This window comes from Thalassophryne amazonica, chromosome 6, assembly GCF_902500255.1.
Source record: "Thalassophryne amazonica chromosome 6, fThaAma1.1, whole genome shotgun sequence".
In the NCBI taxonomy this organism is placed as follows: domain Eukaryota; kingdom Metazoa; phylum Chordata; class Actinopteri; order Batrachoidiformes; family Batrachoididae; genus Thalassophryne; species Thalassophryne amazonica.
In genome coordinates, this window is record NC_047108.1 from 122,962,703 (window position 1) to 122,985,123 (window position 22,421).

Here is a 22,421-nt window from a genome sequence, read left to right on the forward strand (position 1 = left end):
ACATCTGAAACACCTGATCATCAATGAAATGACCCGCTGAGGTGATTGGTAGAAAAGGAAACCTGCACTGCCTTGGCCCTTCATGGCACATGACTAGCCACCCCTGGTCTATACACAAGGTGACTAAAACTGAGTCTAGACCACATCCTCTCTGGACATATTGACAAATTACTGCAAATGAACATATTTATACCAATTATTTATATTTTAAATGACAACTCTTCTAGCCTTTGTAACTAGTATGGTAGCCCAGTGCTCAAAAACAGTTGCATGGACTGTAAATCATACAAGATGCTACTCAGCCAAATAAAGTTGCGTATTCTCATAATCGCCGCAACTCAAGTCACTGAGTGAGATACGCACCCATCGACAAAAGACTAGAAAATAGATAAATGGTGAAATGTAATGCATTTACATTGTGCTTTTAGATCTGACTCTCAAAGCACTTTTCAGTGATGCACACACACACACACACACACATACACCCTGATGTCAGTACGCTTCTATACAAGGCACTCAATCGCACATCGACACCTACTTGGGTATGAATGGCCTTGCTCAAGGAGGCTTAAGGTGCCCTGACACGAGCATGTCTTTAATTCACGCAACAGCACGAGCTGTGTCGTGACGATCCCACCCACTGTGTTCACAGCTGGACGTCATTTTTTGTTCTACCAGCTGCCACGCGCTCTGCGCTGGACGTTGAGTATATAAAATAATTATTTTTGTGGCAGATTAATCTTTTTTTCTGCAAATTGGTCGTTGAAAATGGCTCTAATCACTTCCTGAATCATAGAGGAGGCTGCAGCCGGAGACATTCGCACATGTGCGCCTAACAAGCTGCAGAAAGCATTTTGAGCCATCTAAAAAGATAATTATTTGACTTGTTTACATTGTCATGGCTTGGTAAAACAGTGTTTTTTCCTTCTAGTGTGCAGCTATTAAAGTATTTATTTTTATAACATATTTAACTTCTTGTTATAATCCTTCAGACGAGCTGCGCTCTGATGCGATCCGCTGACATCACCACTTGCTCTGTTCACTTTTTCTTTACTCCACTTGACGAGCTGCACGTCGTGTTTGAGATTAGATCGCGCCACCTAGCATTACATTTGTGCATGAAAGAGTTTTTGAACATTTCAAAATTCTCTGTGCACAATGCACGCACCGGCGTCGTGGCTCTGGCATCCTGTCTGCACCAGTTAAAGATGAGTTTACTCTCCAGCACGATGCATCACGACACAGGTCATATACTGTTGTGTGAATCAAAAACATGCTCGTTTCAGGGCACCTTTATTGACTGGCCTCCTCTCTCACCTCTAGATCAAAACAGAACTTTTAGTCATCAATGGACAGACTCTTTCCCATTGGCAATTTAAAACAGGTGGTGAAAATCACCCAGGAAATGAGTGTGGCTTCCAGGATTGAAGTGGCCCACCCTCTAAATGTCTGTGGAAGCACTTGCTGGTGAGTGTTGTTAAAATAAATAAATAAATAAAAAAAATCGCCTCATGTATTGTATGCTTGTCAAGATACAAACTTTAAGCTCATAGTTACAAATGTGGCAGTCGTCAAACAACTCTCAAGCAACCAAGAATTATTGTGTGACAAGTTAATGTTTGAAGCCTAAAAAGACAGACTGTTTTAAAAATGTTAGTCAGCTGCCACTTGTCAGTGCATGCCTGAAAAATGTGCTTTTTTCAGCATTATTTTCAAATAAAAGTACTTAAAAAAAAAATTGGTCTTCTGAAAGTCTCTTTCTATAAATATGTCTTGAAAATGGAGTTCTCTTATAATCAGGGTCACCTTATTTTCGGAACAACGTGGTCATAAGGACTGACACTTCTTTTCAAAATGAGCTACAGTTTCATTTTAAATTCAGTATAAAAGATTACAGAACTAAAAGAACAAATATGTCAGTGTAATTTATTCAATATTTATGTGGTAAGAAACTGTGGGTGGCAGTGTGTATGACAGTGACGGAATAAATCCTGTAGAGACCAAAACAAACAAACAAACAAAAGAAGCAACTGTTCAAAGGAACTGTTACCTGATCCCATCTCATCACTTCCGAGATAGGAGCTGTTGCTCCGGACACTGGTGTAGGACAGAACGGAATCTCTGTTGCTGTTGCACTCACTGGAAAACAGACAGGCACGCACGCACACGCACACACACACACACACACACACACACACACACACACACACACACACACACACACACACACACACACACACACACACACACAATTTAAATGCAAAACAAGGCAAAGGGTTCATTCTTTCCTTAAACCACAGTGACGACTTGGAAAGTGGCTTCTTGTAATTATGCTGCCAAATAATCCTAAACGCCTCTTGTGATTTACAGCTCACAAGAGCCGATGTAATTAAATGCGTCTCACAACAACTGGCTCACTGCAGAAGAATTCCATTGGAGTGAAAGTGAATTGTATTTACATTAAATTACAAAATATTTGATAATAAATCCATACGTGCGGTAAAGTGATGCTAATACACCGTGTAATATTTTCACACTGACATGGTGTTGTAGCGCAGTCGTCAGTGTACATGTACACAAAACATCAGCCTGTCTCGGATGTTTTGTGAAAGGGCTTATTGTGGGATTTAAAGCCATTCATCTAGATGATTAGTGGGAACATGAGGCAGATTTACATCACTCGAATTACCCACTGATACATGTAAACATGCTCAATATCACCTCAAAGAAACTGAAGCTTAATTATCCTGACAAATGGCCAAAAAGTCACATCACTGCTGGCTTTATCTTTATTTGCCATTTTCCTGCTTGCCTGGATGATGGAAATGCGTGGGATAATTTCACCCCAGACCCTGATCTGCGGGTGTTTGTCACTGGCGAATTTGAAGATTTAACCACAATGAGACCACAGCCAGGAGACGTGCTGAATGAAAACAAACTACACAATGTGAAGTGTAACTGACGTTACTGTTATGAGTCGGACGCAGCCCGGAGAACCGACCAGCGTTTGAAGGACCCAGTATAAAATAAGCAGAGCACGGTACAAAGGATAACAGAGTTTAATGAACATAACAGTGTTGTGAAAAAATATAAAAGTGCACGGTCTGGCGTGGTGGTTTTGCGGTGCGCTCCCAGCAGCGCCAACGGTCCGGAGCCAGAACCAATTCGGACCCAAGGACCCCGCCGACACCCCCCAGGTGGCCACGACAAACCGAGTCTGTGAAAGAAGGAATCATTATGTGAGTCCACACTCAACACACAGAGAGAACGCTCAAAGGTGCACAAACAGCAAACACTTCCTGGCTTAATTACTAATCAGCTTCCCACCCTGCAGGCATGGAACACCCAGTTCACAAAACTCCACTGCAGTGGAAGCTGATTACACGACCAACATACAGCTCAATATAATAAGGTGTGAGGGACACCACATTTACTGACTGTATAAATGTTAGTCACAAAATCTAACGTACCTCAGGAAGTGTGCTGACGAGCGTGAGACCTCACCCCCTCCTCTTTCACAGACCATGCATCAAACCTGGACGTTCTCTGCATCCACTGATGATGAGATGGCTCCCGAGACGATGATCTCACCCGTCTGGTCACAAGGTCGAGTCTCTGGCAAATACACACTGTGTACTCCAGTCTTAAATGCCACCATGTTCCAATCCATGTAGATGCACCACAGCTGTGAGTCCTGACGAGCCGCAGGTGATCAGCCTCAGGTCATCAGGGTGAGGTCCTGATAAACTCAGCTACACAGCCACTCAGTCCCAAATGCAAGCCACCTGGAAGGAAAAACAAAAGACAGGACAAAAGACAGAAACAAAAAGGCAGCCAGCCCCCCCCAGCCATACAACAGTTACAATACATTTGGTACATCTTCTGAGGACATCAGCTGCAAATCTGTGATGATAGCCATCCTGTGTACATCATACTATAATTTGAGCAACATTTGTCTCTTTGCTCCCTTACTCCTCCCAGGTCCTTTGACCAAGTTCCACCAAATTTGCTAAATGTATGAAGATCAAATCTAGATCTAGGGTTAATTTAGGCAAATGTCAATATCATTTGGGTAAAAGTTCAAAATTTTGATTTTCAATTCAATTTCCACCAAACTGTTCTTTGGTTAAACATAGCTCTCTTGTAGGTGTATTCCCCAACTGCTTTGGCAAGTCCAGCCAAAGGTGCAACGGTTTGCGTTATATTACTTTGTTGCTCTTGGTTGTACATTCTTTGTGATTTTTGTCCTGCTGTGCTTTTATTTTGACACATATGTGTCTTGTGCTTTTCCTCAATTGTACTTCCTGTCCATGCGCACTCAGGCTTCTGAATCATATGCACACTAATTGCCGTGTTTAATTGAGTCGCACACTATATAGCTGTATCTAGTCCCTCATTCCAGTGTCACATTATCTATCTTCCATGCCTGTTTTGTCACAATGTTTCCTTCTGTTTGATTCCCTGTTGCTGACCCACACTGCTGCTGTGTGTTTACCAAGTTCTTCCTGCAAATTATTGGACTCTACATGGTATGACTGATCTGTGTTTGGACCCTCTATCTTTCTCTCAGGTCAATCCAATTGCTGTTTTAGACATGGTTAGCTAGCAGATGGATTTCCTGATGTGCTTCAATTCTCTGCCCGTGTCCACGGTTAATCCTCCAGCCTCTTCCCACAAGGAGACATCTGCTGAACAGACTTGTATTTTGTTGTGTGCTGAACTCTGATAAGTCATCGTCTGCCAATAAAGACAGTTTACTTTTTACACCAGTGTTGTCCTCTGCTCTGGAGTCTCCAGTTGTGCTCAGACCCTTACAAAGATAAATCATTTCAGTAAAGGTAATTTCTTATTCACTTTTAGTCATTTTCTGGCTGCTAGCTGTTGTGTGAGAATTCCATTTCAAATATTTGAAAAACATGGCTTGCTGTGTGATTAATTGTACTAATGGACCACCTAAGAAGTCTGTGCTGCTGTATTTCCATCAAGTTAAATTGTCACGTTATTTCATTTGTATAACACCATTATCACTGTTAGCAGATTTTGATTGACTTTTGTTTATTTTAATGCAAATACACAAGCCACCAGTTACGAAAACCACCACCCAGTCCACAAAAATATGAAATAAAGCATTCAAAACAAGGCTAGCCTGTTAGCCTTAGCTTGTTCTGTAATTCTTAGATGGAAAGGTGCTTGGGGTTCATTTGTCAAACAGAGGTCACGCAGGTTGTCTGGGACTTGGACAGGAGTAAGCACTGCCAACATGGTGACACTCAGAGATGTACTATTTGAGCTCCAAAACAGCTCTTGGCAAAAGCTATAGTTGATGTTACGGAGGATTTGTCCAATATATATTCAGTCGATGTGTATCTGCTCTTGGAAGAGTAGTTGTGTGTGTTAGACACATTCCCCCTCCTCTCACACCCAAGAGGTAGTTTCCATATTTACTCTCACACCTCCTGCCAAAAGCATGAGCGCCACTGTGATAATTATGTTTCTAGTAGCAGATGTAGCCCAGCCTAAACCACACATGCAACCACGCAAGCTTCATCTACACTCACAAGGTGTCACAGTCTAACTGCATAATAACCAAAAGCTGCTTTGTACACTGATCTGAAGGAGCTATTGTCTGATCCACACTAAGGAGCAGAAGGTGGGGGTAATGCACCAAGCAGCAGGATGCTAACCACCATAGAATGAAAAGAAAAAAATCAGAATGAAGACAAGGTGTTGGGTCTTAAAGAAAGTGTAGACTTAATAAATCAGACTCTCAAACTGAAAGACCATAGTCTTTAATAACAATACAGTTTAACCTTCATGTGCACCTGAAAAAAGATAGGGAATAACCTTCATACTACTGGGTATTCGACTTATGGGGCAGCCAGAACTGCAATGAAGAGGCTGGCTAGGCTAAGGTCAGGCTTACTATAAAGTTTTAAAAAATGTATAGTCATATAGTAAGTTTATTTATGTTTAGTGAGAAAAATGTGTGCACGTTTAGCTCCGCATTGACATTTTTGTCTGTTCGGTGGCGCCAAGAAGCAGTTTACTAGAGTTCTTTATGCCTCATACAACAAAAGAAAGAAGGAAAGCAGAAATGAATCAATGAAGCCAACGCATACAGAGTAAAATTTTGTATCTCCATTTAGTCTGGTTCCTTCCAACGAACCATCTCTGAAAGATTCATGGTGCCATAAGCAATTCTTGAATGTATTATACAACAATATACTAAGCTTGGGACCACACAGATTTAACATCAGTATGGAAGGAAGCCCAAACGAACAGTCAGGAAATAACAGACAAACGTCCAACAGAAACTCATGATCCCAACGACAGAAATACAGCAGCTGGAGGCATTAGACAGAAATCTGACATCATGCACCCTTAAGGGAGCACTTCATCATTAGCTATAGGAGAAAGCCTGTTTGTGTGCACAGCACTTTCTGTGTTTTCCTCTCTTTGACCCCTTGCACGTGCGCATAAACGAGCCTCTCCTGTTCTTCTCACATCATGTTCCTCACAGGCTGTACTCTGCCAGTGACCTCTGGACTGTTATGCTCTGCTGTGGTCCGTCACTGCCTCTGGCTTCTCTCTGCTGGTCTCAAAAAGATTCACCACCCACTTCAGTAATGCAGCAGCACGTCATCACATCCAAAATTTCACAGGTGAGATGATTCCACATCCACTCTGTTTGCACTATTCCACTACACCCTTGCATCGAGAACATTTTAATACTGGGTTTCAGAAGCTGGACTATGAATCCCCAACGAGTGTGTGTGGACGCTGCACAATACAACAGCCTGCGTTCTCCTTTCCACTTTACTGCAGTGAGGTAGCTGCGCTTTACGTGCCGTGGTCTGGCCTGCCTTAATGACAGAGTGGGTGAGGAGGCTGCACCCCAACATTTGGCTCTATTATACACCAGCCCACCACACTAACAACCAATAACTACATCTTAGTGGGTGGTGGAGGGTGGAGCTCTGTGGAGCTCTGCCCAGAGGACCAGACACACATGCACACACACAGACAAGCATCTGAATGAAGTCACAACAAGTAAATGACATAACCAGATCTGACCAAAACATTTTGAAGTCATTTTTAGCCTCTGATCGTGGTGAAAATTCCAACATCTGGAGTCAATTTCAGTCTCTATTGGGGGAGAAGCATTACAGGTTTGAAAAGTCAAGAGGAAACTGATCTTTGGTCATATTTTATAGTCAACAATTATCAAGGTAAAAAATTAAAGATGTCTACTCGTATGTACTCCCCCCTTTTTTTTGTTAGAGAGAAAAATGCAAATGTACCAAGTAAATATTGTGCTCTAAAAACACAAATTACTGTGAAAAGAGGAAACAAGTCTTTATGAAATTATGTTTTTCAAATTGAAGGTTTAGCTCAACATTTGGAGGCAAAAAAAAAAAAAAAAAAAAGCTTTTATGGTCAGTGCTGTTAATTTCATGTACTTTGTGAGCCTGACAAATTAACAGCATAGTGTTCTAGACAAATCCTCCATGACTTCACCCATATTTTGAAACTCAAGTGGGTTGGATTGGATGCCACCATCTTGGCAGTGGCAGACTCTGCCTAACACCAGTCTAACCCATAAATGGATAAAGGGGTGGAGCATGGGCAACACAGATGTGGCCTGGGTGGGACAAATGAAAACTCAACACACCCACCTATCTCAAAGTTACCAAACTAGCCAAGAATAACAAACTGGATAACTTAGGTTTGGGTGATCAACATCTTTCAGACTGGGCGGTGGTTCTTCAAAGCTATGACCAACAAATAGCATCAATATCCCACTCTAACTAATGTCACCAACCTATCAATACCTGATAATTAGTGCTAATGATGCTAGCATACAAATTATATACTACCACAATTTCACTCAAAAGAAATACTGGAGCGCAGACATCTTCGATTTTGCATTAGTACAATTAACTGCACAGCAAACCATATTCATAACTTTATGGCTTAAACCCCAAGTTGTCATGATGGGGGAGACTATCTACTCGCTCATCTTCATCCACTTATCCGAGATCGGTCACAGGGCAACAGCTCCAGCAGGGGATCCCAGACTTCCTTTTCCCGGGCCACATTAACCACCTCTGACTGGGGTATCCCGAGGTGTTCCCAGTCCAGTGTAGAGATATAATCTCTCAACCTAGTCCTGGGTCTTCCCCAGGGTTTCCTCCCAGATGGACGTGCCTGGAACGCCTCCCTAGGGAGGCGTCCAGGGGGGATCCTTACCACCTCAGCTGGCTCCTTTCAATGCAAAGGAGCAGCAGCTCTACTCCGAGCTCCCCCCCACAGATGACCGAACCTCTCACCGTATCTCTAAGGGAGACACCAGCCACCCTCCTAAAGAAGCCCATTTCAGTCACTTGCACCCGCGATCTACTTCTTTCAGTCATGACCCAAACCTCATGACCCTTAGGTGAGAGGAGGAGCGAAGATTGACCAGTAGATCGAGAGCTTCGCCTTTTGGTGGAGCTCCCTGTTCACTACAACAGTACAATAGAGTGAATGCAATACCGCCCCTCCAATACTGCCAATTCTCCGGCCAATCTAACGTAACGTTGTCCCCTCACTTGTGAACAAGACCCCGAGGTACTTGAACTCCTTCACTTGGGTCAAGACCGCATTCCCGACCCAGAGTAGGCAATCCCGGAGAATATCTGCAGAGACCAAAACTACTTTTTGTACCAGGCTGTAAACATGTTTATTTCCATTCTAAAGACAGGCATTTTCATCAAGGTGCTGTAGGTTATGGCACTTCCACACTGGAGGTTGCCACTTGCTTAGCAGTTACTTAGAAATTTTGTGAATTTTATTACAAGCATTAGCATTCACCTGTAGGAGTCCCTGTAGCTCATTGTGTCATGGCCTGAGTCCTCCTGATCATCTTCGGTCACCTTGAAACAGACCCTTTTAATGCCACCTTGTTCCACTTTGTCCTGGTCGCAGCCGTCCTCACAGGGGGCCATCGAGGGCAGCTGGCTCGACTCGTAGACCGCAGGCTCCTCGCCCTCCCTTTGGAGCTGTGTGGGTTCGGTGATAGATGATAACAAGCTGTAGGAATAAAGAGTTTCATTATAACAATGTCCAAACATCTGAAAACACTGATGGCACAATAAAATATCACAATACCATGAGTAATCTCTGAAGCATTCACAAACTTTGCAGATGCCAACCTTCATACTTCTAATTGAGGTCACATTATTCTGTACTGTACGGTACTAGTATTGTTTCTTCAACAAAAAAGCTGCTTTTTTATTTTGAAGATACAGAAATAATTCATAACTCATACGACTTATTTGTTTATATTACAGCAAGATGATCAGTGAGTCTGCAATTCTACTACAACAAAGTGCAGCTACGGCTAATTTATTAGCAAGCTACCATGCTAACATGACAACATTTCTTCTCCTTTCTCTGCACTCCCCTCTGCCTCTGTTTTGTGGTAAATGTGTACAGTAACAAATCAGCATAAATTTGCCTAAATGCTAACATGCTTGTGGTAGCATGCTGGTATATTGAGTCGCGGCAAGTCGTGATTCAGCAGAACAAAATATACTACTCTATTGGTTTGTGATACTGTGACGAAAAGCGCCTCATTTTCATCACGGCAGCACAAGTTCATTCTAATACATTCCGTGGTGGCTGCATGAAATGTATTAGGAAGGAGCAGGGTTAGGTTATGGTTAAGGTTAGGGTTGGGGGTAGGAGTAGGGTTAGTAATAGTGAGTTAAAAAAAAACCCTGTCATGAAAATTTGATTCATTTCGTGACGGGAGCACGAAAAAACAAAACAAAAACGTGAGACTGGGCTGGACAGCACAGCGGTGCACAGGGTAACTAGGCTGTCCCATTTTGAAGGCTCCATGGAATGAGGCCAACAAATGCAGTCTTCTTTCCTCCCAAAACAAAGAATACATCAAGTTTATCTTTTGAAGGTAAATTGTGGGGGGGAAAGGACAATTTCAGGCTCTGTTTGTACAGTTCTAAGTAAGTAATGATTATAAATATGAATAAGTATTGAAAAAAAAATGATAACTAAACTACAGGGTACACCAACTATGCTAGCCTGTTTCATATATCTATCAAGGTTGGTAGGTGACAGAGGGCAGGGCTGGGATAAACTAATAGACCATTTCCTTTCAGAATGGTTGGTTCGGCCTCCACGGTCTCTGAAGAATAGATCTTAGTAGGATGCAGCCTTTGAATTGAGACACAGCCCAGGAGTTGCATCAGGTGTAAAACCAATCGTAGCGGCTCTGCTGTGGTAACTTCGAACAACCGTAGCAGCCAAAAGCTTTTTATTTTTAATGCAAGTATGTTAGCAAGGCACAAAACTGTGCCAACTTCTAAATATTCTGGAATTAGCATGTTAGCATAATGGAGAATGCTAACATTGGGATTTGTCCTGCTTCAGAGCGCATATTAAACAAATATGTAGGACTGCGCATATTAAACAAATATGTAGGACTGCTTTTTTGCATTTACGCAATATCTCTAAAATCAGAAAGGTCTTGTCTCAGAGTGATGCTGAAAAACTAATTCATGCATTTATTTCCTCTAGGCTGGACTATTGTAATTCATTATTATCAGGTTGTCCTAAAAGTTCCCTAAAAAGCCTTCAGTTAATTCAAAATGCTGCAGCTAGAGTGCTGACGGGGACTAGAAGGAGAGAGCATATCTCACCCATATTGGCCTCTCTTCATTGGCTTCCTGTTAATTCTAGAATAGAATTTAAAATTCTTCTTCTTACTTATAAGGTTTTGAATAATCAGGTCCCATCTTATCTTAGGGACCTCATAGTACCATATCACCCCAATAGAGCGCTTCGCTCTCAGACTGCAGGCTTACTTGTAGTTCCTAGGGTTTGTAAGAGTAGAATGGGAGGCAGAGCCTTCAGCTTTCAGGCTCCTCTCCTGTGGAACCAGCTCCCAATTCAGATCAGGGAGACAGACACCCTCTCTACTTTTAAGATTAGGCTTAAAACTTTCCTTTTTGCTAAAGCTTATAGTTAGGGCTGGATCAGGTGACCCTGAACCATCCCTTAGTTATGCTGCTATAGACGTAGACTGCTGGGGGGTTCCCATGATGCACTGTTTCTTTCTCTTTTTGCTCTGTATGCACCACTCTGCATTTAATCATTAGTGATCGATCTCTGCTCCCCTCCACAGCATGTCTTTTTCCTGGTTCTCTCCCTCAGCCCCAACCAGTCCCAGCAGAAGACTGCCCCTCCCTGAGCCTGGTTCTGCTGGAGGTTTCTTCCTGTTAAAAGGGAGTTTTTCCTTCCCACTGTAGCCAAGTGCTTGCTCACAGGGGGTCGTTTTGACCGTTGGGGTTTTACATCATTATTGTATGGCCTTGCCTTACAATATAAAGCGCCTTGGGGCAACTGTTTGTTGTGATTTGGCGCTATATAAAAAAAAAATTGATTGATTGATTGATTCAGATTCATGAATTTTAGCATTGTCTGCTCCTGAACCGATTACGCCAACATGCTTGTGTCTCACAAATGACAGGTTATCTGTAGAAGTCTGACCACTCAAACTGTTACCAACTACTAGTATTGCTATTATATAACAGCTGAGTGGGTCCTTTGATCATTTGATTGGTGAGTTGTATATCATGTGACATGGATTATTCATACCATTTGCTGTTGTGTCACTGACCGTGCAATAGTTCTTTTTTAGTTATATGAAATTTGCTATTGCACACCCCGACCACCGTGCACACTCACACTACCTGGGGCGGCATTTAGCTAGACATAGTGGAGTTTGTTTGGCTGGCAGATGAAGATTTGAAGGAGCTAATTGGCGCTTCTAATTCTTCTAACACACACACAAAAACCAAATCCACATTGCTGTAAGCCGTCTGGAAGCATGAAGAGCTGTTAGGATGAAAAGCTGGACAATTTTTGACGCGACGTTTCGCTGAACTGAGGACCTCCACAAAGTTTTCGTTTGTTTGTTTTTTAAGTACACGAAGTCAGTGCACAGCATCACGTACTACATCGGCGCAATTGTGGACTCCAATTTAAAGTTCGTGTTGGACTGTTAAGCACCAGAGGAACACCAAAATGTAAGTCTCTTTTCTGTTGTTGATAAATTAATAAAATATCAAATGACAAGGATCTATTTTAGACATTATATAAAATAAATGGGAAATGGACTGCATTTATATAGCGCTTTTCCATCTGCATCAGACGCTCAAAGCACTTTACAATAATGCCTCACATTCACCCCAATGTCAGGCTGCTGCCATACAAAGTGCTCACTACACACCGGGAGCAATTACCAGGAATTAAAGACCTTGCCCACGGGCCCTCAACCGAGGATCCTCTGGTCTCAAGCACAACGCTTAACCACTAGATCATCACCACCCCTCCAAATAACATATGTTTTGTTTTCATTCTTTCAATGGAACAATTATTTTACTCGGTGAAACCTAGAATGTACCATGGAACATTCCATCTTTCACCTCATCAAATATTCATACCACTGAACTCATAAATTCATTATTTGTATACTAAACAAGAAGTAAGATACATCAGCCAGTCTAATGTACAGTCTACGCTAGTGAGATATGTACAAATAAACAAACTATACACTTATTCACAGCGTCACATTCCTTCCAACAATAACACGCCTTTTTTCTCTTCATGTTTTTCTACAACCCCTGGCAAAAATTATGGAATCACCGGCCTCGGAGGATGTTCATTTAGTTGTTTAATTTTGTAGAAAAAAAGCAGATCACAGACATGACACAAAACTAAAGTCATATCAAATGGCAACTTTCTGGCTTTAAGAAACACTATAAGAAATCAGGAAAAAAAAAATTGTGGCAGTCAGTAACGGTTACTTTTTTAGACCAAGCAGAGGAAAAAATTATGGAATCATGAAAAACAAACGAATGCTCCATCACATCACTAGTATTTTGTTGCACCACCTCTGGCTTTTATAACAGCTTGCAGTCTCTGAGGCATGGACTTAATGAGTGACAAACAGTACTCTTCATCAATCTGGCTCCAACTTTCTCTGATTGCTGTTGTCAGATCAGCTTTGCAGGTTGGAGCCTTGTCATGGACCATTTTCTTCAACTTCCACCAAAGATTTTCAATTGGATTAAGATCCGGACTATTTGCAGGCCATGACATTGACCCTATGCCATGACATTGACCCTGTGTCTTTTTGCAAGGAATGTTTTCACAGTTTTTGCTCTATGGCAAGATGCATTATCATCTTGAAAAATGATTTCATCATCCCCAAACATCCTTTCAATTGATGGGATAAGAAAAGTGTCCAAAATAACGTAAACTTGTGCATTTATTGATGATGTAATGACAGCCATCTCCCCAGTGCCTTTACCTGACATGCAGCCCCATATCATCAATGACTGTGGAAATTTACATGTTCTCTTCAGGCAGTCATCTTTATAAATCTCATTGGAACGGCACCAAACAAAAGTTCCAGCATCATCACCTTGCCCAATGCAGATTCGAGATTCATCACTGAATATGACTTTCATCCAGTCATCCACAGTCCACGATTGCTTTTCTTTAGCCCATTGTAACCTTGTTTTTTTCTGTTTAGGTGTTAATGGTGGCTTTCATTTAGCTTTTCTGTATGTAAATCCCATTTCCTTTAGGCGGTTTCTTACAGTTTGGTCACAGACGTTGACTCCAGTTTCCTCCCATTCGTTCCTCATTTGTTTTGTTGTGCATTTTTGATTTTTGAGACATAAGTTTTACATAAGCTTTAAGTTTTCTGTCTTGATGCTTTGATGTCTTCCTTGGTCTACCAGTATGTTTGCCTTTAACAACCTTCCCATGTTTGTATTTGGTCCAGAGTTTAGACACAGCTGACTGAACAACCATCATCTTTTGCAACATTGCGTGATGATTTACCCTCTTTTAAGAGTTTGATAATCCTCTCCTTTGTTTCAATTGACATCTCTCATGTTGGAGCCATGATTCATGTCAGTCCACTTGGTGCAACAGCTCTCCAAGGTGTGATCACTCCTTTTTAGATGCAGACTAACGAGCAGATCTGATTTGATGCAGGTGTTAGTTTTGGGGATGAAAATTTACAGGGTGATTCCATAATTTATTTCTCATAATTGTGAGTTCATATTTTTTTTCCCTCTGCTTGGTCTGAAAAAGTAACCGTTACTGACTGCCACAATTTTTTTTTCCTGATTTCTTATAGTGTTTCTTAAATCCAGAAAGTTGCCATTTGAAATGACTTTAGTTTTGTGTCATGTCTGTGACCTGCTTTTTTTCTACAAAATTAAACAACTGAATGAACATCCTCCGAGGCCGGTGATTCCATAATTATTGCCAGGGGTTGTACACTCACTCCCTGTTCCCATACTGGGTTTGATCCATAAATATTTGGAACCTGAAGAATGCTTCTTTTCTAAATCCTCAACTTTAAACAGAGCAAACAGCAGACGAAGAGGCCATATGAGGCTCCAGTCAGAATAATATCTGTTGTTTTTCATGAACATCCGTGTGAAAGCTTTTTCCGTTTATGTGACATATCAGGATGAGTCAGTTGACCACTTACACGTCTATCTGAGTGACATACTGCCTCATCTCCCGCACGGCCACGTCCAGGCGACTGTACAGCTGAATGTAGGTGTTCTGGGTTTCCGTGTCCTCCTGTTTGAGCAAATTGCTCAACCCGCCTTCCCCGTGGCCACCTTGTCTACAGTCTCCTCCATCCATGGTCACCTCCCCGTTGCCTTCCGGCTCATCCCCTTCCAAGCCGGTGCAGTTCCAGGTAGGAGCGCCCATACTGGTCACACAGTGCAGGGTGTGTGACATGGGGTTGAGTTGTGCTAGAAGACAGCAGACACCAAGATTATGTAATGTACTGAAACTACAAAAAAAAGAAAAACCTTTGCAGCTGATATGCTCAGCAAGCATATGATCCATAACTGATTAGACGGAGGGGAAATGCCAAACTAAGCTGAAATAACTTGAGATGTTCAAAGGCTGCAGACAGACTAAGCTCACTGCAGCACAACCAGCGTGAAAGGTTAACACACAGAAAACATGAGCATGAAACAGAGACGTCCTTCTGCGTTTTATGAACATTCCACACATTCTGTTGTAAACCAACATCGTCGTGCTACATGATGCAGTTCTTTTTTCAAAAATCACTGCAGGAGATACCGTGTTCCTTTGCCCTACAGAACACATCAGCACAGCTGGTGTGTGGATGAACTGATGCTAAAAAGCACAACTGTTAAATGTCTCATCAGCTGCAAACGACTGCTGAGCAGATGTTTGACAGGCAGATGGTGCACTGACGGAAGATGAAGATCCATCCTGGAACCACAATTGATGCTTACGTCTGGTGTCTAGACGGATCTATTTTTTTTCTTTTATCTTTCCTTGAAAGTTGTGTCAGTACATCCTCAGGACAAGAACAAAAATAACTCATTTGATGGATCATAATGAAGTATGTAACACAGTCAGAGACCAGAGTAAATCTGGATCTATGGATAAAGCAAATCTTAAGCTGTTTTAACTATATTCCTATATGTACCCCATCATAACAATGCCAGTGGCGGCCTCAGAAGTTTTTTCTTGTGGGTCTAAGTTTCAACGTGATTATTTGGCAGAATTTACATGTCATAAAAGTGCAAATGTGCATTTTAAAGTCATTTTCAAGTGACTATTACACACAATGCTGGTCAGAATTATAGGCACCCCTATATTTTATGTGCAGAATTTAAAACATGTTCAGTAATAAATGCAAATGAACCATACCACCATAGTATTCATAGTTCTTCAAATAAAGTCCAAGACATATTCAGTGACCTGGAATCCATCCCCTGACTTGTAGCATATTGGCATATTATGTTACTATTCTTTTTACTTTTTTACTCTTTTACTGTGTTTTTTAAAATCTTTTCATTCATTTTATTTTATTTTGTTTTTTTATTGTTTTGTGTGAGTCACCTTGAGGTGACTCTGTTGTGATTTGGCGCTATATAAAATTAATGAATTGAACTGACTTGTTTAAAGAAAGAAGAAGTAAGAAGTCCTATCTAGGCCTAGAGGCCTACTGGTGTTGGTGCTTTCTCCTGCATTCCACAGCATGAAGAAGATGACAGACTAATTATCTGTGGTCCCTGAAAATGGACAGAATGTGTATAAAAAGAGCTGTAATTCCTAAAGGGTTAATGCTATATTTTTGTTCAATCCCTTGAGTTAAAGCTGAACATCTACCCTACAAGAACATTTTGACTGTTTCATTTCACCTCCGTTATGATGGCGGACACAAGCAAAATCACAAAATTGTGTCACTGTCGAAATACTTCTGTACCTGACTGTAAATAAAACCTGACTTAGCAGAGCATGACCCTTTTAAGACCTCATGTCTGCTGATTTCATTTGTTTGGTTCTAATGTCAACAGCATGAAAATAGTTTGCAGCCAATGCAGTCTTCACAGCAAAGACATCAACTAATTGAATAATTTGCTCTGAGAATCTTCCTTGAGATCCTGTGGCTACTGTGGGAAGCTGAGTTTCACATTCCATACTTGGCTGCTGAGGCTAACTGGCCGTAATAATCACTGAGATCCTGCTAAGCCACACTATCAGAAAGAGAATGTTTGTCAGTGAAGGCAAGGCTGAGGTTGACCCGTGGACATATTGTCCTAATCTTTAAATCGTCTTGTATAAACGTGTGTGGATCTTCTACCTTGGTCAGGATCCATGCCAAACAGGGAGTTCTTCCGCCCAAAGCGGATGCTGAAAGTCCTGCCAGCAGAGGTGGTGCTTTTGGGATAGGAAACTTGCATCAAGTTGACATGGCAGTTGGTGGGAACAAAGTCCATGCAGCCCAGTGGGTGAGGACAAACCCCAGCCTGCTTGAAGGTGGGCCACGCCCTGTTCCTCAGCTCCAAGGCAAACTGGGGGAAAAGGAGCGTATTGATGAAGAATATTTTGTTGAACTCATACTGTGGGGTTGCATCATCTCCAACAATCTATCCGCCCTATCTTCTATCTGCTGTAATCCCTAGTGCACAATGGATGCAGTTGTTATTTTCATGCCAAATACCCACGTTGTGTAAACAGCGAGCAGAACTACTCTCATTTATGCACCCATTGGCATGCTGGTCTTAAAATGAGGTGTGGTCTGTTGTGGTGTGGGTGGATTGCCATCGTGAAGAGGCAGACAGCAATTTGACTATAGTGATGCTTTGTTTTAATTAAACAGTTGAATTCCCCTGATCCGCAACAATTCTAAGTCAGCTTCTAGGCAAGATAATCCTGGCCTAAAGTCCAACGTAGAGTTGCTCTGGTATTTATAAGGCATAATATTCAGATGTGGTTTACATAAGTGGATTCATGACACACATAAACTCTGTTTATACACACAATGCAACTGAATTAAATTAAACAAAGCAAATAGGAATGGCTAGATACAAAATTTCACCTTATTGCTTCACCTCAGGGAGCTGTGGTGGATGCTCGCCACTGACATGGTAGGTCACATGAGCATACCTCTCACTTGAGTCTGCTTTCTCAATAAAGTAATGTTCCTTGTGTAATTTTTGTAAAGATTGGTAAAACTATACATTTTTGGAAAGTGCACACAATAGTCAATCCAAAAATGTATTATTCCAGTTTCCCAGAAGCCAACATAGCACCATCTTGGATTTGTTGGAAAAAAAGGTTGCTTAAAATTCTGTTTTTCTAATATCTTGGCTTCTAGATGACCCATGATACTTTTTCCAGTTACAAAATAAATACTTTTCAAAGGCAAAGAAATCCAGTTGTGCTAACTACAAAAATCCACATGAAGACAACGTCACATCTATGGGTGAGCATCTTGGATTTTGAGTTTGAATGACTATAATTGTGATTTTAATATCTCAGACTTCCACGTTAAGTAGGATCCTGATTTCAGTGGATAAATATATATGTTAGGACACAGGAAAGCAAAGTGTACTAAGTTTAATGGGATAAATATGAACAGAGATTTTATGATCAATCACAGACATGATGTTAGGAGTTACACTAATCATATACAGCCCCTGTACGGTCTAATTTCCTGTCCTGGGATCAGAATCGTAGTTAACACTGGAAAATCATGATACAAAAAAAAAAAAGATATCGGGGATGGCTGCCCATAAATGTGACTTTGCTAACAATTTTGTAACTACTGCAATTGGATTCTCTGGCCCTAAAAATATGTATTTAGCAATTAGAATGAAGATCTTAGCTGATCTAGTCATAGCGATATTGGAAAAATGTATTTAGACCACAAAATGCAATCATCCATTTCTGCCTGGCTGTTGTATGAACGTTCATAAATGTATAGTTTTGCAAATCTCTACAACATTCAAAATAAAGCTAGCACCTGAATATAGCTAGTGCTGGTGCATTGTGGCGCTTTTGCAACCTGTTCTCTATTTTGCACTCTGATTACACAGCATGTCAACAGCAAAAATTAGCTTTACATGCACCAACTGCACTTCTGCTATGCATCTTAGACTGGGTGCCATAAATTGTCAAGATAGGGCCCGTCTTGGGTCCAGTGTAAACATTTCTCCATTTATTCAAAGCAACAAACTAAATAACTTGCTGTCAAACTCTTGCATATCCTGTTGTGAATGAATGCATAAATGTTTTGCTTCCACATACCTCCTGACGGTAAATGAATCTGGGTACTGTTTAGGATTCTGATGGTGTGAGCTGCCAACGTGTAGCATGTACATATTCAAGATGAAGTTACAGAGCGTCTTTGTACCTGCTCGTAGCTGCTAACGCGGCGCCGGATACTCTCCAGCTTGGTGTCACATATTTGTCTGAACTCATACTGAGGCATGGAAACTACTTTGTCGTTCTGGGAGATGAGCTGGCTGCAGTTACACACAAAGTGGCTGTCATCATCAGAAAACGCCTCCAGGATCTGCACAGACAAGAAAATGGCGAGGATGGACAATTTCCTGGAATTAAAGTTTAAAAGCAGTTGATTTTCTCATTGTAAGCAGCAAGATCTCAAGCAGAAATAAACCTTAGGCAGCTTTGTTTTTCCATTTACTTTGGAAAATGAACAACTGAACCCAAAGATGGGGTCGAAACACGTTTGTGCTGCTTTTAAATCGCGTCATGAAGCCATCGTTGTTTATTTTCTTGCATGTGTGACCTGTGTTAGAATGAACACAGAACAATAAAAGCAGAAAGGTTTCACTCATATTGTCACATAAGGTAAAGAGCTGCATGTGGTCAGGGTCAAAATATTGAAAGGTTCAGGGTAATTAAAGGACGACATCAGGTCTGGGACTAGGCACTGACTGGTGCAGCACATCACCACATTTACCATGCTACGGAACCACCTTCGGTCCTGGATGGAATCCACCCAAGCAGACACCAATCCTTTCCCACCTCTCAAACGTAACCACCCATCTGCCACAACTATGTGAAACGGGGGCGTCCTCTTGGCCATCATACAATTCTCAAGCCCCTATAGATAGGTGACCAATTCATTCATTCATTTTCTAAACCCACTTATTCCAATTAAGGCTATCCCAGCAGTCACTGGGCGAGAGATGAGTACACCCTGGACAAGCCGCCAGTCCAACACATTCATACCCTCAGCTATGGTCAATTTAGCAGCATGGTAACTTAGTGGTTAACACTGTTGCCAGCAAGAAGGTCATGGGATTGATTCCCACCTGTGGCTTTTCTGTGTGGAGTGTGCATGTTCTCCACGTGTTTGCGTGGGTTCCCTCCAGGTGCTTCAGCTACCTCCCACATCCAAAGACATGCAGGTTAGGTGAAATGGAAACTTTATAACTTTATAACTGTCCAGGTCTCCTTTGCAAAAGAGATCTCAATCTCAATTGGAGTAACCTAATTAAAGAAAGGTTAAATTAAATTTATAGTTTCCAGTTCACCTAACCTGCATGTCTTTAGAAGTGGGAAGAAGCCGGAGCACCAGGACGGACCCCAAGCAAACATGAAGAGAACATGAAAACTCCACACAAGAATACCAGTTGGAAAGCAATCCCAGGACCTTCTCACTGTGAGGTAACAGTGCAAACCAAGAAGCTAACAGGGTGAACATTGATGGATCCAGAAAATAATTATGTCGAGCAACAGTGCTAACCACTGAGCCATCGTGTTGACCAAAATGCCATTATTAAAAGTTTTGCCACCCTGGGTGATAGTGAACAACCTATCTGTCCCACGAGCTACAGGTATCATCATCGCTAAACCCCTCTGTCCGGCAGTCTCGTGACTCTCTAAGCTCTTTCCAGGTGTCTCAAAATCTCAAAAGCTGAGGATCCAAAGATACAGTAGTGTTCAGAATAATAGTAGTGCTATGTGACTAAAAAGATTAATCCAGGTTTTGAGTATATTTCTTCTTGTTACATGGGAAACAAGGTACCAGTAGATTCAGTAGATTCTCACAAATCCAACAAGACCAAGCATTCATCAAATGCACACTCTTAAGGCTATGAAATTGGGCTATTAGTAAAAAAAAGTAGAAAAGGGGGTATAATAATAGTAGGGGGTACAATAATAGTAGTGCGGCATTCAGTCAGTGAGTTTGTCAATTTTGTGGAACAAACAGGTGTGAATCAGGTGTCCCCTATTTAAGGATGAAGCCAGCACCTGTTGAACATGCTTTTCTCTTTGAAAGCCTGAGGAAAATGGGACGTTCAAGACACTGTTCAGAAGATCAGCGTAGTTTGATTAAAAAGTTGATTGGAGAGGGGAAAACTTATACGCAGGTGCAAAAATTTATAGGCTGTTCACCTACATGAACAGCCGGTGACATTGGTTTGCCTCTACTGGTGGTTGGCTCTCACTGCGGTATTGTATCACTTCCTGTTCCGGAGCACAGCGGTGTTTTGCTGTATCTGTTAGCTGTTTAATCTGCGCAGTTAGATTGATCTAGTTAACTAGATAACGATTTGTTTCACAGTCTAATCTTCACGTGCCTTGGCTAAAGCACTCCCTCTGCTGAATCACCTCTAAATTATTTACACATTATTCACTTTGTGTGTTTTTAGGAATCCGCTAGCTTAGCGCAGCTACTAGCTCTTAGCAGGTTTAGCATGGCGGCTTCTCCTGTCTCTCCCGCACTTTTCTGCTCTGGGTGTGAAATGTTTAGTTATTCCTCGGCCTCCTTTAGCAGTAATGGTACTTGTAATAAGTGTAGCTTATTCGTAGCTTTGGAGGCCAGGCTGGGCAAATTGGAGACTCGGCTCCGCACCGTGGAAAGTTAAACAGCTAGCCTGGCCCCTGTAGTCGGTGCAGACCAAGGTAGCTTAGCCGCCGTTAGTTCCCTTCCAGCAGATCCCGAGCAGCCGGGAAAGCAGGCCAACTGGGTGACTGTGAGGAGGAAGCGTAGCCCTAAACAAAAGCCCCGTGTACACCGCCAACCCGTTCACATTTCTAACCGTTTTTCCCCACTCGGCGACACACCCGCCGAGGATCAAACTCTGGTTATTGGCGACTCTGTTTTGAGAAATGTGAAGTTAGCGACACCAGGAACCATATTCAATTGTCTTCCGGGGGCCACAGCAGGCGACATTGAAGGAAATTTGAAAGTGCTGGCTAAGGCTAAGCGTAAATTTGGTAAAATTGTAATTCACGTCGGCAGTAATGACACCCGGTTACGCCAATCAGAGGTCACTAAAATTAACATTGAATCGGTGTGTAACTTTGCAAAAACAATGTCGGACTCTGTAGTTTTCTCTGGGCCCCTCCCCAATCGGACCGGGAGTGACATGTTCTCCTTGAATTGCTGGCTGTCTGAGTGGTGTCCAAAAAATGAGGTGGGCTTCATAGATAATTGGCAAATCTTCTGGGGAAAACCTGGTCTTGTTAGGAGAGACGACATCCATCCCACTTTGGATGGAGCAGCTCTCATTTCTAGAAATCTGGCCAATTTTCTTAAATCCTCCAAACCGTGACTATCCAGGGTTGGAATCAGGAAGCAGAGTTGTAGTCTTACACACCTCTCTGCAGCTTTTCTCCCCCTGCCATCCCCTCATTACCCCATCCCCGTAGAGACGGTGTCTGCTCCCAGACCACCAATAACCAGCAAAAATCTATTTAAGCATAAAAATTCAAAAAGAAAAAATAATATAGCACCTTCAACTGCACCACAGACTAAAACAGTTCAATGTGGTCTATTAAACATTAGGTCTCTCTCTTCTAAGTCCCTGTTAGTAAATGATATAATAATTGATCAACATATTGATTTATTCTGCCTTACAGAAACCTGGTTACAGCAGGATGAATATGTTAGTTTAAATGAGTCAACACCCCAGAGTCACACTAACTGCCAGAACGCTCGTAGCACGGGCCGAGGCGGAGGATTAGCAGCAATCTTCCACTCCAGCTTATTAATTAATCAAAAACCCAGACAGAGC

The 22,421-nt window shown here is 41.9% G+C and overlaps 1 protein-coding gene across 7 annotated transcripts in view; it reads right to left on the minus strand.

The window, feature by feature from the left end:
* The window catches only part of prex1 (phosphatidylinositol-3,4,5-trisphosphate-dependent Rac exchange factor 1), a 275,267-nt gene that overhangs the window by 47,881 nt on the left and 204,965 nt on the right, over window positions 1-22,421 (minus strand). For all 7 annotated transcript variants that reach the window (XM_034173311.1, XM_034173310.1, XM_034173315.1 and 4 more), the window contains exons 23-27: window positions 18,782-18,943; window positions 16,727-16,937; window positions 14,579-14,852; window positions 8,854-9,072; window positions 2,051-2,139 (exon numbers count right to left, since the gene is read on the minus strand). In XM_034173311.1, the coding sequence (XP_034029202.1) occupies window positions 2,051-2,139; window positions 8,854-9,072; window positions 14,579-14,852; window positions 16,727-16,937; window positions 18,782-18,943 (955 nt within the window). The remainder of the gene's footprint in view (window positions 1-2,050; window positions 2,140-8,853; window positions 9,073-14,578; window positions 14,853-16,726; window positions 16,938-18,781; window positions 18,944-22,421) is intronic.